Genomic DNA, 15548 nt, shown 5'->3' on the forward strand with positions numbered 1-15548 from the left:
TTTGTAAAGGGGAAGCATCTGTCGGCTAACATCAGGCAGTTGTTACATGTTAAAATGATGCCCCTGGAGGGACGAAGTGTGGAGGTAGTGGTTGCTATGGATGCAAAAAGGCCTTTGACCGGGTAGAGAGGGACTATATGTGGGAGATGTTGGGGAGGTTTGGGTTTGGGCAGGCGTTTGTGGATTGGATCCAGCTGTTGTCCTAGACACTGACAGCAAGTGTGCGAACGAATGGGCTGAGCTTGGGTTGCACCATGGGACGAGGGAGAGTTGCCCACTCTCCCCATTGCTCTTTGCCTTGGCAATAGAGCTATTGGCAATGGAGCTTAAGAGCGTTAAAGGATTGGCAGGGGATAGTGTGTGGGGCGGTGGATCATAGGGTCTCTGTACGCGGATGATCAGTTGCTCTATATATCAAACCCGTTGGAAGTTATTGGGGGATTAGACCCACGCTTTTCACCCTCAAACAGAAGGTGAAATTCTATCATGCTATGATCGCTCTTGTCTAGAGGATCCTTTGCTAAAATTTTTTTTTTAAATGATCTCACAGCAAAGGATCCTCGAGACAATAGTGATCATAGCATGATAGAATTCCACCTTTGTGTTTGAGAGTGTGGGTCTAAAATTAGCGTCTTAAAACATAAAAGGAGGCCATTACTAAGGCAATTCTCTCGACATCTTGCTGATGGACAGGATTTATGGCTCACTCAAATATTCTCCTGAGACCATAGTCCTTGATTGGTCTTTGCAAATGTGGTGTCTTTATCTTAGTGAGTTACAATGTAGAAGATTCAGTGATAAAAATAGGGTGGTCGCATTTGTTTCGAGCATAAATCACTTTTAGCTTTTGTTTTTAATAAGTCTCTTAAAATTTCAGTTCAATTTTCTAGCCGTTGGATTAAAAATCACTACTTAGCATAAAGCATGTTTTCATGACATCTGTCATTAGAAAATTGCTAGAATCGTTATTAAGGAAGTAGTAGCAGGACATTGCATCATTGTCATGTGTGCTCTGTCTGAAGACCAGTCCTCACTGTCTGCTGATACATCAATGTGAGTCATTTTCTTGACACTTTTTGTCACTGGTGGTTTGCCATTGCCCTCTATTCTCGGGCAAGCCAAGGCAGCAGGTCCCAAGTCTCTATCCCAGCTGGAATGGGAATCAAACTTTCACTGTTGACATTATTCTGAACCACCTAGACAAGTAAACTAACCAGATAATTATCAGGATGTTTAGAGGATCATAATGCAATCTAGCAGAGTTAACGTGGTTTGATGAAAGGGAAATTGTGCTTGGTAGCATTATTCGAGTTCTTTGAGGATGTAACGAGCAGGCTGAATAAAGGGGAAACCAGTAAATGTAATGTATTTGGATTTCCAAAAGACATTCAATATGTTGCCACATCAAAGGTTACCACAAGACAAAGTTCACGCTTGGGAGTAATGTATTAAGATAGTGGATTAGCTAACCAACAGAATAAACTAACAAGAAACAGAAAGTTGGAATGAATGGGTCATTTTCAGATTAGCAAACTAACTAGGTGGTGCAGGTATAGCAAGTAATTTGGAAATTAAATAGAATTCTACCTTTTATTGCGGGTTGTGGGGGGGCCGTGGAGTATAACTGAGTAAGGAAATCTTGCTGCAGCAATACAGGGCATTGGTGAGACCATACCTAGAATATTGTGTAAAGTTTTGGTCTCCTTATTCTTGGTGTACTTACATTGGAAGACGTTCACAGAATGTTCTCAAGGTTGAATCCTGAGATGGAGGGGTTACCTGTGATGAAGGGTTGAGCAGTTTGTGGCTATATTGGGAGTTTAGAAGACCTGGGGTTAGGTGTCCTTATTGAAACACGGGGACTTGATAGGGAGCATGCTGAGATGTTTCCCCTAGTTTCAAAATGACGTGTCATCCTTTTAAGGTGGAGATGAGGGTGAAATTCTTCATTGGTTCGTTGATCTTTGGAATTCTCTCCCAGAGAGCAATGGAGACTTCGTCATTGAATATATTCAAGGCTGAGTTATACACGTTTTTGATCTACAAGGAAGTTGACGGAAATGTGAAGAAGGCAGGAAAATGGAGTTAGCGCCACAATCAAATCAGCCATGATCTTACTGAAGCAGGCTCAATAGGCCATATGGACTCTTCCAATTCCTTCTGTTCCTTTCAGCCTTGGATGGTGAGGAGGGCTAGGTAAAAGGGCTGCTGTGCATCTCCTGTGCTTGCATGAAAAGGTGCCGTGAGAAAGGAAGTGTTGTAGGGAATGGACCAGGGTATTTTTGAACGAATGGCTTCTTCAGAACACTGAAAAGGGATGTGGGGAGATGTATTTGGTGACAGCATCACTCCGGAGGCGGCAGAAATGACGGAGGGTGATCTGTTGGATGTGGGCTTGTGGGCTGGAAGATGAGGGCGGGTGAACCCTGTTTCGGGAAGGGGTGAGAGCAGAGCTGCATGAGCCAGGTTGGACTCGGTAAAGGCCCTGTCAATGACAGTGGAGGTTGTCCTTGGCTGAGGAAAAAGGAAGACATGTCAAAAGTGCCAGAATGTTGCATTGCCTGAACAAATGCGATGGAGATGAACAAACTGAAATAATGGAATGGAGTCCATAAAGAAAGCAAGGTATAAGGAAGTGTAGTCAAAGTAACTACAGGAATTAGTGAGCTGAAGTGATTATTGGTTGATAGCTTATCCTCAGAAAGAGTGGTGGAGGAAGGGGGGAAAAAGATTCTTAAGATATGTGAAGGCAAGAGAGGATTGGAAATTGGAAACATGCTTCCCTGACGGTAATTGTCTCCTGTTGACCTTGGACCTTCCACTCACCCCTCCCATCCCTCCTGTTTTGAGTCTGAGAGGAGGTGTTGGGTATGCATTGCAACCCCTACTAACTCCTCTGCCAGCATTCCACATGGGCTCCTCCCTTCTGACACCCTGGTCAACTCCTCCGCCACCCCAACTCCTCGCCTCCTTTCCACAGCTCATTCCCTTGTATTTGTAGAAGGTGAAACATTTACACCTCTTCCAATTTGATCCACTGTATCCGCTGCCCCAAATTTGGTCGTTTCTACATCGGAGAGACTAAAAACAGACTGGGTGACCGCTTTGCTGAACACTTTCACTCAACCCGCAAGCACGACCCAACCTTCCTGTTATTGCTATTGCAACTCACCATCTTGCTCTTATACCCACATGTCCATCTTCAGCCTGCTGCAATGTTCCAATGAAGCCCAATGCAAACTGGAGGAACAGCATCTCATCTTCCGATCAGTCCGGTTACAGCAATCAACATTGAGTTCAACAACTTTAGACTGACCTTTCTCCTCCATTTTCACCTTTTAAAAAAAAAAAAAATCCAAAACATTTTTTGTCCCAATGCAAAAACTCCGTCTCCCATCGGGCCATCTGCCACTTGTTCTGAAGTTTTGCTTTCACCTGAGCACTGACCTTGATCTCCATTTGTACATTCTGACATTTTACCTTTGTGCAACGACCAGCACCTTCAACCAGTAACCACCTCTGTCTCGTGACCTACATATCTTTGTTGCAAACTCCTAGCTCTCACTGATAGCTCTGTTCCACTTGCTGTACCCTTATACAGTATACAATCAACACATTTCACCTTCTCTTCAGCTATGAACAAGAGCCAGCACAATGATTAGCGCTGCTGCTTCGCAGTGCCAGGGACTTGGGTTCGATTCCTGTATTGGTGACTGTCTGAGTGGAGTTTGCATGTTCTCCGCGTGTCTGTGTGGGTTTAATCGGGTTCTCCAATTTCCGCCCACAGTCCAAAGGTGTGCTGGTTAGGTGGATTGGCCATGCCAAATGCCCCTTAGTGTCCAAAGATGTGTGCAGGTTAGCTGGGAATAGGGTGGGGGAGTGGACCAAGGTAAAGTGCTCTTTCAGAGGGTCAGTGCAGATTCAATGGACTGAATGGCCTCCTGCACTGTAGGGATTCGATGGAGTCATTACGACTCAACGTGAACTCTACATTCTCTCTCTGCAGATCTTGTTGGACCTGCTGAGTTTTTTTTCAGCATTTGCTGTTTTTGTTTCAGATTTCAGCAACCAAAGTATTTTGCTTTTATCAAAGAAATTAATTCTGAATTCCAAAATATAGCTAATGCTAATTACTTTTATTACGATCCCGGACCAGACCCCAGCATCTGCTAGGATACTGAGAAACCTTTTAGCTGGTTTAACTCAGTGGACTAGACAGCTGGTTTTATGATGCAGAACAAGGCCATTAACATGGGTTCAATTCCCGTACCAGCTGAGAATTCTGAATTCTCCCTCTGTGTACCCGAACAGGCGGCAGAATGTGGCAACTAGGGGCTTTTCACAGTAACTTTATTGCAGTGTTAATGTAAGCCTACTTGTGACAATAAAGATTATTTATCTTTATTTTTATTTACCCAAATATTTTATTAAATTTTTTGACTCTGAGGAAAGGAAACTTTGCTCCAGGAGTGATTCCACGCACAAATAGGGATTTGGTATATCAAAACAACTTTCATTAACTTTAATATCATAAAAACTATAGCTTACAATTACCAGTTAAACAATGCTTAGCAATATAATGAAATAACTCCTAACGGCTATATTTATCTCCACTCTAAGAACACCCATCTCCAGTCAAAATCCTCTTTTAAATGCAGTTAGCTGACCCAGGAATACTTGCTTAATAATAATCACTTAAGCTTCAATGAAGTTACTTTGAGAAGCTTAATTGAGATTGCTTGGATATTCTACTTTGAGAAAGATATCTTTCAGTACCCAGATTGCAGATTCTTGCCTGTCTCAAACTACTGTTTAACTTGTCAGCTTTGAGAAAATGCTCCCGCCCTCTTCACAGGCAAATTTTTAACTCGCTTTTGAGAGAAGCTGCTTGTCTGTCCACATCCCAACCTAAAACTGAATTTCAAAACTGAAAACTCAACACTTGACTGCTGCACTCCCTGGCTCCTCCCATTAATTACATTATCTTACTAAGCTAAACACAATGTCTCTAATCATATACTACCCAGGGCCTACAGATTCCATTAGATAACTTTTACGTTGCTTTAATTGCACCTCTGTCTCCAAACATCCCGCTGCCTTTCAAACCAGAATTTTTAAAAACATGATTGCAGCAGTCACACACAACCCAGGCTCTTAACTTTTTCTGCACCAACTACACATAATACAATATATCTGAAAATCCTGCATTCATCACACCCGTGTCTGAGCTGAATGTTAGCCAGTTTCTTTTACTCAAAATAATTTTTTAATGTCCCATGCATTTAACTCCTGAATGATCCATCCTCCATCATGATGAGATAAAACGGAGCTGTTAACGCCTTCAGGGCTGCCATTGTCTCTGTGTCGGGGTTTCTGTAGATTTTTCATCTCTGGAATGGAACATGACTTTGTACGTGCAAATTAGCAGCTGCAAGTCAGTATCCCATCTTTCATTAGAAGTGTTAGCTTTTATATATCCATATATTATGTATATGACCAGCTAAAAAAATTAGAAAGTAATATTCTGTATAGTACATTTTGTAACAAACTGCATAATTTCTGGATAGCCACACAAACCCTTGAGACATTATTTGATGAGTGTAAATTGTACTTGCCGAGTGAACGTCACGGAAGGGAATTTGTGCACAGGGTGACCAACTCTCGCAGACAAAAATGGCACGTGGATCCATTAGAACAGGGGTTCGTTGGTGGTGGGTTGCAGGGCTCCAAGAGGCGCAAACGGAAACAGCGGGTACTGTACACGCATAAGATTTAAAACTCTGAATTACGAGAAAAAAGGCGTCCCGGATGCATATTGAATGTCACTTGACAGCAGCAGCATATTGCTGCAACACCATGTCTCTTATTTTCAGGATTACTTAAAGACTGTCTAACAAAAGGGAAAAGGGGTAAGCTGAGAATGTGAAATCTTGCCTGTGGTAGACAAATTTCTAACTTTAGGAAGATGTGCTCTCGGCAAGGAACCTTGTCTACTAGGCAAACACTTAAAATCAACTATTTTAAACCCATTATGTAATTAGTGAGCATTTAGAATGGCATTGGCTTATCATACTAGGCTAATTTAATGGAGGAGTTGGAAGAAATCCCAGAGTGTACAGATAAAGAGAATGTAATGGATGTTATGTATAAACATTTTCAGAAAGCATTTGGTAAGGTGCCATATAAGAGACATTTTATGAAAATTGAGGCACAGGGTATTAAAGGAAATTTAATTTCATCCCATTTCCACTCTGACCTCTCTGTCCTCAACCTCTCATATAGTTTGTCTGAAACTCGATGAATGGCATCTCATCTATTTTGATTCAATCCTCGAGAGCCTTGGAACCTAACAATGAATTCAACAATAAAAACTGAAAATACTGGAAAACCCGAGCAGGCCAGGCAGCTGCGGAGAAAGAAGCACAGTTAATGTTTTGAGTCCTTTTTCTGAAATCGAGTCGCTGTCTTCTGAAGAGTCATATTGGACTCAAAATCTCTCTCAGATGTTGCCAGACCCGCTGAGTTTAACCAACTTATTTTTGTTGTTTTCATTTCAGATTTCCAGCATCCGCAGTATTTTACTTTTATTTAAGTAATGAATTCAGCAATTTCAGAAAACAATCAGTGCTCCATTTTTTTGTTTAGGTGGCCGATGCTAACAATGACTTAATAGTCATTTACATCTCTCATAGACCCTTCTTTTGTTTCTTTACTTAACCTAGAACATACAGTGTAGAAGGAGGCCGTTCGGCCTATCGAGTCTGCACCGACCCACTTAAGCTCTCACTTCCACCCTATTCTCGTACCCCAATAACCCCTCCTAACCTTTTTGGACACTAAGGGCAATTTAGTGTGGCCAATCCACCTAACCTGCACGTCTTTGGACTGTGGGAGGAAACCGGAGCACCGGGAGGAAACCCACGCAGACACGGGGAGAACGTGCAGACTCCACACAGACATGACCCAGCAGGGAATCAAACCTGGGACCCTGGCACTGTGAAGCCACAGTGCTATCCACTTGTGCTACCATGCTGCCCAAATGTGTCCTGTTACCACTGCACCTTCATGCTTTTTTGTATTTAATCACTCCTGCCTCCCAACCTATCTAAGATCTTTTTTTCTTTCTTTGCCGACCTCCCTCCCTTTTCCCTACCCCTATACTTGCTAGAAACTTGCTACATCTCTTGGCAGCTCTATCGAAAGGCATGTACCTGAAGGGTTAACTTAGTTTCTCTCTCCACAGTTTCTCGCTCCGCAGATGCTACTTGATGTGCTGAGTATTTCCAACATTTACTGTTCATATAAAAGGGAATGTAATGAGACAGGTAGAGAAATAGCTCACCAACAGCCATCACACAGTAGTGTGAAAATTTGTTTTCCCACTGGACAGATGAGATTACGCAGAGACTTGGGCTGTGATTTGTCATTGGCAGGAGACGGGACAGTGTCAACGATTGTTAATATAATCAAATTGGGAAGCTTGTGAGGGAGGTTACAGTTACTTGCGGTAGGGTGTAAACGGGTTAGCAAAATGACAGGTGCAGTTCAGTGCGAAATAGTACATTGTGGGAGAAATGAATGGGCCCTATGTGGGAAAGCTGTTGCAGAGGAGAGTGATGTACAAAAACAAAGATCTAAGTGGATTTACCGGTTGTCGACGCCGGCGGGTAATCTCGGACCCATGCCGGAGCACGGGTTTCCAGGTGATGACGGGTGCTGTCAATGGGAAATCTTGTTGACAACGGCAGGATCAGCAGATCCCACTGGCGGGAGTTTCTCGCACCCCACAATATGAGGCTGAGACCTCGAGCCATTAATTCCATCTGCCGTAGATTGCAATGCAGAACTCAACCTCTGAAGCCTCAATCTTCCCAAAAACAGGGTTGACTTATACGCTGAGTGTAAGTTGAATATAAAATGTGAACCGCCAATGTTGGCATAGGTGTTTGCCATTTTGAAATAGCACCAATAATTCAAATTAAATCAATGCAACACATTTTATTGAATTCATTAATTCTAAAGGGATATCTTTGACCACAATGTTGTAAAAACCACCAAATTAATTGTCTTGGGCATCAAATTCATTCTGAGTCACTTTGGCTGTGGCATCATCAAAAGGATCGCGCTCTGGGCCAGATTTGGCACTTTTAGTTTCTTTTTAATAAATTAAGGGACTATTTAGCATGGCCAATCCACCTACCTGCACATCTTTGGGTGTGGGGTGAAACCCACGCAGACACGGGGAGAATGTGCAAACTCCACATGGACAGTGACCCGGGGTCGGGATTGAACCCGGGGCCTCGGTGCTGTGAAGCAACTGTGCTAACCACTGCACCACCGTGCTGCCCCTACACTTTCAGTTTCTTAATCATCCCTGCACAACAAATCATCTTCCTCTCCATTCGTTGAATTGGACATTCTGCATTTTCTGAACGATCTGATGACAGTTTGTGCATTAATAGCATCCCATGATTTGATGAAGAAACCACATAAAACATCAAAGGGTGCAGCACGCATATTTCCACTGATTGAACACACTAATAAGCTGCATTGTTTGCATGGGCTACCAGGATATTTCATCCACAACTTCGCTCCAGCCTCACCCATCCAAACGTGTGTATTTTAAAAAAAAACTCTTGCAAGGAAGTTGGATTTTCATCATGGTTTTACATTTGAAAAATTAAAAAAGGCTTTTCAGTCAGTCCTGTAGGGAAGTACCATGGTGCATCTTGTCTTCTGGTGTCCTCTGGAAGGGTTTTATTTTTAACCTTTCCACTCTATCATTCGTTTGCTGATCACCAAATACATGGACATTTCATTGATATTGTCCATGTGACATAAAGGTACTGGGACTTTGGCCATTGGTTGGAAACTGGTAATTTTGGCATTGTGATCTCGTCTCTAAACAAACTTGATCTTCTGCCGTGCCAATAGTAATTTTAATTTGATTAAAAAGGAAGCAACAACTGCCTGTTCTGAAATCTTTTGCTTCATTCCAGGTCTGATTTGGCCCAACTAAGTGCGTATATGCACATTGCATTTCTGGTGACAATGTGCGATATTTTTTTCATGAAGATGCATGTTTCTTAAGATCAGGCCCATGGTTCTTGTTCTCGTGGCCCATTTGGTCGTGGGCATCTGATCCTTTCTTCCATTCGTACACCAGCTTTCCACTAGCACTGAATTCCCTCGTTGCAACGGTTATTTGACAAATTAGTAAATGCTCTCGTGTCAGCTTCGCACTTGACTTTGGCAGGGGAACCATTTCTCCAGGCACAGTCTACTTGGTGCGCGTGTGTGTTCTGAAGCTCCCACTCATCTTCTTGGCATGTTGCCTGGTGGATCCTATGTCCCAAAATAAGGTGAGTGTAATGTGTATTTCTGAGGTGAAAAATTCAGGCCACCTCTTAATGTGAATATAGCATTTCTCAACAGAAAATGACTTGTACGCCGTCTATAAACCTAATAATTGATTTTGGTGCCAATAATAAGGTTTCATTGTACATCGGGTTGACTTATATGCTGCGATCTATGATATGTTTTTTTTTATATAATTTTTATTGGAATTTTTTACAGAAAATATAAAACATAACGATAAACCATGAAATGCAACAAAATAACCCATAATAACTGTGACACCCCCAGACCGTATCGGCGCATGTATCACATCCCCCCACCCCCCCAACCCTAATGAACAACAAAAGAACTTAAAAAATATTAAAATTAAATAAACAAACATAGTCATTGTCGGCCCCCCCCCCTTCTCCCTCCCCTTTTCACTCCCCGGGTTGCTGCTGCTGCTGTCCCCGTACCCTATCGTTGAGCCAGAAAGTCGAGAAAAGGCTGCCACCGCCTAAAGAACCCTTGTACCGACCCTCTCAGGGCGAATTTGACCTTCTCTAGCTTAATGAAACCCGCCATGTCATTGATCCAGGTCTCCACGCTTGGGGGCCTCCCATCCTTCCATTGTAGCAAGATCCTTCGCCGGGCTACTAGGGACGCAAAGGCCAGCACACCGGCCTCTTTCGCCTCCTGCACTCCCGGCTCCACCCCAACCCCAAAAATCGCGAGTTCGATCTATGATATGTTGACCACCCTATTGTATATTATAGTTAGTCTCAAGCCAAGGCCTTTCTTGGTCCTGTCCAGGCACTTTTGTTTAGTCATTCAGCTAAACTTTAATCCTTGTTTTATCATTTGTTCCTGTTAGTTTTATTTGTGTGGCTTGTCTTATAGGAAAAACCTTTGGAAATAGGGTAATACTGTTCCATCATCAACCGTATTAAACACACAATTTTTAAAAAATAATTTTCTTTCTTCAGAGATTTTCCAGGATGTGGAAACATTGTTACGTTTGGGCAGTTTCTGTTCATAGCACTGGAAGGTTTCATCTTTCAAGCTCGCTTTTTAACAGAGCCTCGGGCAATTCCTTTAAGGTAATGGAGAAATTCTGTTGTTTATGAATCACGGCGCTCATCTGCATTAACCAGCAACATCTCCGGTTTAGCAGCACCTAGGCTTCAGAATAGACCTCGCCTTCAAATCCCTTCAGAATTCTTGCCGCTTCTCTAATTCTGGCCTCTTGCGCAGACCCAATTTAAGTTGTTCTCGCCACTGACGGCCGTGCCTTCAGCAGTGTAGGCTCTGAGCTCTGAAATTCCTTCCCTCAGCTGCTGAATTGTTCAGTAGAACATAGGAATTTGTGTCAAAACCATCAGCGCTGTGTTATGTGGGTTAAAACCCGTCATATCAGGGGTAGGAGTGGTGGCGGTTGTGTGTGTGGGGGGGTCCCCTCAGAACAGCTCAGAGAAGCTGGCCAGATCGCTTGTCTGGCTCTTTTTAAATTTTGGTTTCTACTCGGGGACATTTAAAAAAAAAAAAATTATTTTGATTTTGTTTGAATGCTTACTGATATATTATTTTGCAAGACAGTCATCTCTCTGCAGATTAAGCTCTAATTAACTTTTCCTTTTTTCTTATTCCCATAGGAGCTACTTCATTACAGTGTCCATGTTTTTTGTCGTAAGTATGGTCAATAACTATGCCCTCAACTTCAACATCCCAATGCCGTTGCACATGATCTTCAGATCAGTAAGTGACACACACTCCCTGAGTTTATCTTCTTTCAATGCAAAAGCTATTAACTGAGCTAAAGCTTGTGATATTGTAAAAGGTTTGTGTTCCAGGATTGTACATGCATCATTAACCGCAAAGAGAAAATGGGTAACAAATGAATACGATAATTTGGCCATGAAGCTCATTTCTTATGTTGGTCCTTATACCTTGACATCAGGATAGACTTCACTTGAATATCAAGTGGCACCTTATATAGGTTTGCACACTTTCGGTATGATTTCAAATCGAGTTAAATGTCTGAGAGCCCCGTCTTACAATATAGGAATATTGTACAACTCCGAGCAATTTTTGTTCCACAAATGATGTGCCTGTGATTTCACTGGGACTCTGACTAAAACTTTTCAACCAGTGCTGATTGATCACTTGCAGTCTTCAATCTTGTTACAATTCATTCTTTAATTTACTCCCCACCCAGCAGCAACAATGACCCCCCCCCCCCCCCCCCCCCAAACACTGCAGCCCTTTGTCTGCCCCCTATCCCTCAAGGTACCTCGCCCAGACATGAACCTAGACAGCCCGTGACAGCAGAATTTTCCACAGTGGAGAGGACCACTTCAAGTTCAGTTCTGTCCTCGCCTGCACTTGCACGCAGCATGGGCCAGTGCATACATAGGACAGTAAATGATCTTGTCCATTCGGACTCATAATGACTGGGCATTTACTCACCCATCCAATATCTTTTGTTTATTACAATGAAGGCAAATTACCCCCGTCCCCCCAAAAAAAGAAAAGTGCTTGTGTCATCTCTAGGGTAGAATGAGGTCCTGTGACTCGGGTAGCACCTCTGCCCCCTCTGAGCCAGTAATTCCTGGATCAGGGCTCCCTCAGGACTTGTTGACTATGGAAGGAACATTCATGTTGCAGCTCAACCTACTTGCTAACCCTTCCAACACTTCTTCACAATTCCCTAAAGGGAAAAGAAGTTTGTGTGCAGATCGGAAACAAACAAAACTCTTGAAGTTTTATTCCATTAAGATTTGATGGGTAATCAGGGAAGCAGATCATTGGAGTACAAATAACTGAAGGCCCCAATAACTGAAAATGGCCTGTGTAAGAAATGGGTTGAATGCTAAATGACCGTTACATGTTCTGTGCCATCTTTCCAAGCCTTTTAGCTTAATGACAATTACTTGAATGCATGCAACTGATGCTGATGAAGGAATTGTGCAACTGGTTTGCGTAACATCAAACTTTTGTTTTTCAGGGTTCCCTGATAGCCAGCATGGTATTGGGGATTATCATTTTGAAGAAAAGGTCAGTTATTTGGTGCTGTGTCTGTTTTCGATTTATATTTTGATCAAGTCAGCATTAATCACAAGATTGTAGGCAGGGGCAGGTGAATGCTGAAGGTGATTGAAATGGGTAGGTGGCAAAGCAAAAGCTTCATGCAATTACATTGGAACAAAAAGGAAAAGACTGTCAGCACAGTGCTCAGTTAAAGAAAACCAGGGAGCGAGAAAGGGCTGACACTAAAACATCTACTTCAGGTCCTCAGGACATCTCCAAGTATTATACAATCAATGAACTACACTTCTGAAGTGTAGTTTCTGCGGTAATGTGAGGAATCATTGTATCCAAAGTTAGAGGGATAAATACCAGGACACCAGAGTTCTCCATAGCAGGAAACCTACAGTTCTTTACCCATCTAGGTTATGTGTGACCCCAATCCCACACCAACAGGTCCAACTCTTTCCTCTGAAGCCATTTGGTTGTATGCAACAGTTTTGTGCATAACTTGATTCAAGAAGGCTCACCATTTTCCCAAGATCGAATAGGAAATGGGTAACAAACACTGGCCCTGCCAGAAATTCCCACACCATGAGAATGAATTACTGAAATCTAAAGGTCGGATCTATCTATGTAGCTCAGTGATCTGAGCTTTACTGAGTGCCTAACTTCGACAGGTCTTGCTAGATTGACTGGGCTCCTTTAACTTGAGATTCCTAGTACTTGCGGAGCAACAGAAGCACCTAACCGATAATGAGGTAGCGAAGCTGGGTCCAATCTGTGGGGGATAAACTAGAACCCATTTTCCACCTAGTGTTGCTGTCAGTAGTTTTCAATCTGCAAACTGATCCATCATTAAGCAGGATTCTATTTTTTTCCATCCTTCACAGATACACAGTGGCGAAGTACATTTCGATTGTCCTGATCTCTTTGGGAATTTTTATCTGTACGTTCATGTCGGCAAAACAAGTGGTAAGACGGCAGTCAATCTATTGAAACCTTTGCATGACAATTTATCTGGAATTCGCTGCTTGAAGGGGTGGTGCAAGCCGACTTCATACTGTCTTGCAAAGCAGAATTGGGTACAGCATCAATTAGCTGCATTTATATAGCACCTGCAACATAGGGAAAGAATCCCAAGTTCCTTCACAGGAGCATTGTCAACATATGAAAAGGAAAACTTTGAAGAATTATGGGAATTCCCTAGCGAGGGTCAAATTAGATAGCTGTTTAAAAGGATGATCATGATGTGGAGATGCCGGCGTTGGACTGGGGTGAGCACAGTAAGAAGTCTTACAACACCAGGTTAAAGTCCAACAGGTTTGTTTCAAACACGAGCTTTCGGAGCACGGCTCCTTCTTCTTCGGAAGAAGGAGCCGTGCTCCGAAAGCTCGTGTTTGAAACAAACCTGTTGGACTTTAACCTGGTGTTGTAAGACTTCTTACTAAAAGGATGATAGCAAACATGATGGGCTTAAATGACCTTCATGCTGTAAAATTCCATAATCCATAGGATCCCTGCAGTGCAGAAGGAGGCCTTTCGACCCATCGAGTGCACCGGCCCTCTGAGAGTGCACCCTCCCCAAGCCCACCCCGACCTATCCCCATAGCCCCGTGCGTTGATCATGGCTAATCCACCTAACCTGCATATCTTTGGACTATGGGAGGAAACCCAGGCAGACATGGGGACAATGTGCCAACTCCACACAGTGACCCAAAGTCGCAATCAAACCTGGGTCTCTGGCGATGTGCACTGTGCTGCCATGTGTAGACGATTTAATGCATTGCTGTGGATTTGACGTATAATTTATCAAAGGTGCTGCTAGAGGGTTTACTCAAATTAAATGATGCCTCTTTACACCCACTTAACAAGGAGGTGTGTGTCCTGCCACTAATAGGATTGTAGAGGAGGTGAATGTGATACGCTGAGAATTTTTGGAATTGTACATGTTTGTTGTCCCGCACTTTGAACATCTGCAAAAATTCTTTCTCTGCACTCTAGGTGACTTTCACCACTGTGCACTTGACTCTCAATCCTCGTTCAACAAGGTCATGCTGTTTGGTTACCTTATTAATGCTCTGCGCTAATGCCTGTTGTTTGGATAACTGTCTAATTTATCTTTCTTTCGCAAGCACCCCACCTCTTTCCTGTATGAATAAGGATCCGTCATTTTATTAATTCTAGGAATTTCTGGGTGTGTGTTTGAAATTATAAGAGCCTTTGACCCAGGTTTAAAATATAACCCAACTAGTTTACTGTGTGTGCATTGTGTACATGCCTCTATTGCATGAACAGCAAGGGCTTATCTGCAACTAGCAGACTTCCCCTGAAGATAAGAACTTCGAAACATAAAGAAGCAGGAGATATCAACCCCAGGTCACTCCTGAAGTTTGAAAGCTCCGACACACCCATCAATCATTTCTCTGATAACTATTTATTACATTCACCTTTGAACTTGCTGATGCTCTCTGCCCCTCACCTGGGCAGTTGTTTCATATATTTACTGCTGACTAATTAATCTAAATTGTTCACCTTTTTGTTCTGCAGTTTGTTCCTTCCATCCCACACCCTTTTATAGAATTTGTGCTCTTAGAATGTAGAGTAGCAGAATAGGCAGCAATTGCAGAGTGTTCTCTTCCCAGTTTTTCCTTTCTGGAATTGGGCAGGGAACATAGCGGGTGACTCATCCCCGCCCACCTGTTTACTGCTTCTGTTGACCCCATTGTGATCTAATTGTCAGGTGTGTAAGTGCATGTTCCAGCCGGGATCACTGGACAGCAGCGAAGACAGTGATCCCAGACTCATCCTGGATATCCTTCAGCTGCCGCCGCCTCACCGTGCCTTAGTAAACCACGGTGGCTGAGGCCAATTGCAGCATCACTGTATTTACCCAAAGAGGTCAGCTAAATAAACGGACTAGAGACCCTTCCCAGTTTGCACGGCCCGGAATTAGGCGGTATAAACGCTGAAGTGCAACACCATGGGCACAACATTCCTCTTGCACCTGACCCAAGTGGCCATTCTTCACGTGTAAGATGATGATGTTGGCAGTTTATGAACTGAAGGGCATTAGGGAGCTTTGTCGGCCCTGCTTGGCGAGATGCTCCTCCGCATTATGATTCAGACTGTTTAGTGTTACCCTATTCGACTGCTGTTGTTACTGTTCATTTTCTTTTCTGTTGCAG

The 15548-nt window shown here is 43.0% G+C and overlaps 1 protein-coding gene across 3 annotated transcripts in view; it reads left to right on the forward strand.

Moving 5' to 3' along the window:
* Window positions 1–15548, forward strand: part of slc35b4 (solute carrier family 35 member B4) — a 72000-nt gene that overhangs the window by 8288 nt on the left and 48164 nt on the right. For 2 of the 3 annotated variants that reach the window (XM_038811808.1, XM_038811807.1), the window contains exons 2-5: window positions 10323–10436; window positions 10989–11091; window positions 12341–12390; window positions 13254–13335. In XM_038811808.1, the coding sequence (XP_038667736.1) occupies window positions 10323–10436; window positions 10989–11091; window positions 12341–12390; window positions 13254–13335 (349 nt within the window). The remainder of the gene's footprint in view (window positions 1–10322; window positions 10437–10988; window positions 11092–12340; window positions 12391–13253; window positions 13336–15548) is intronic. The other variant, XM_038811810.1, reaches the window with a different exon arrangement.

Source organism: Scyliorhinus canicula, chromosome 11 (assembly GCF_902713615.1).
Source record: "Scyliorhinus canicula chromosome 11, sScyCan1.1, whole genome shotgun sequence".
NCBI lineage: Eukaryota > Metazoa > Chordata > Chondrichthyes > Carcharhiniformes > Scyliorhinidae > Scyliorhinus > Scyliorhinus canicula.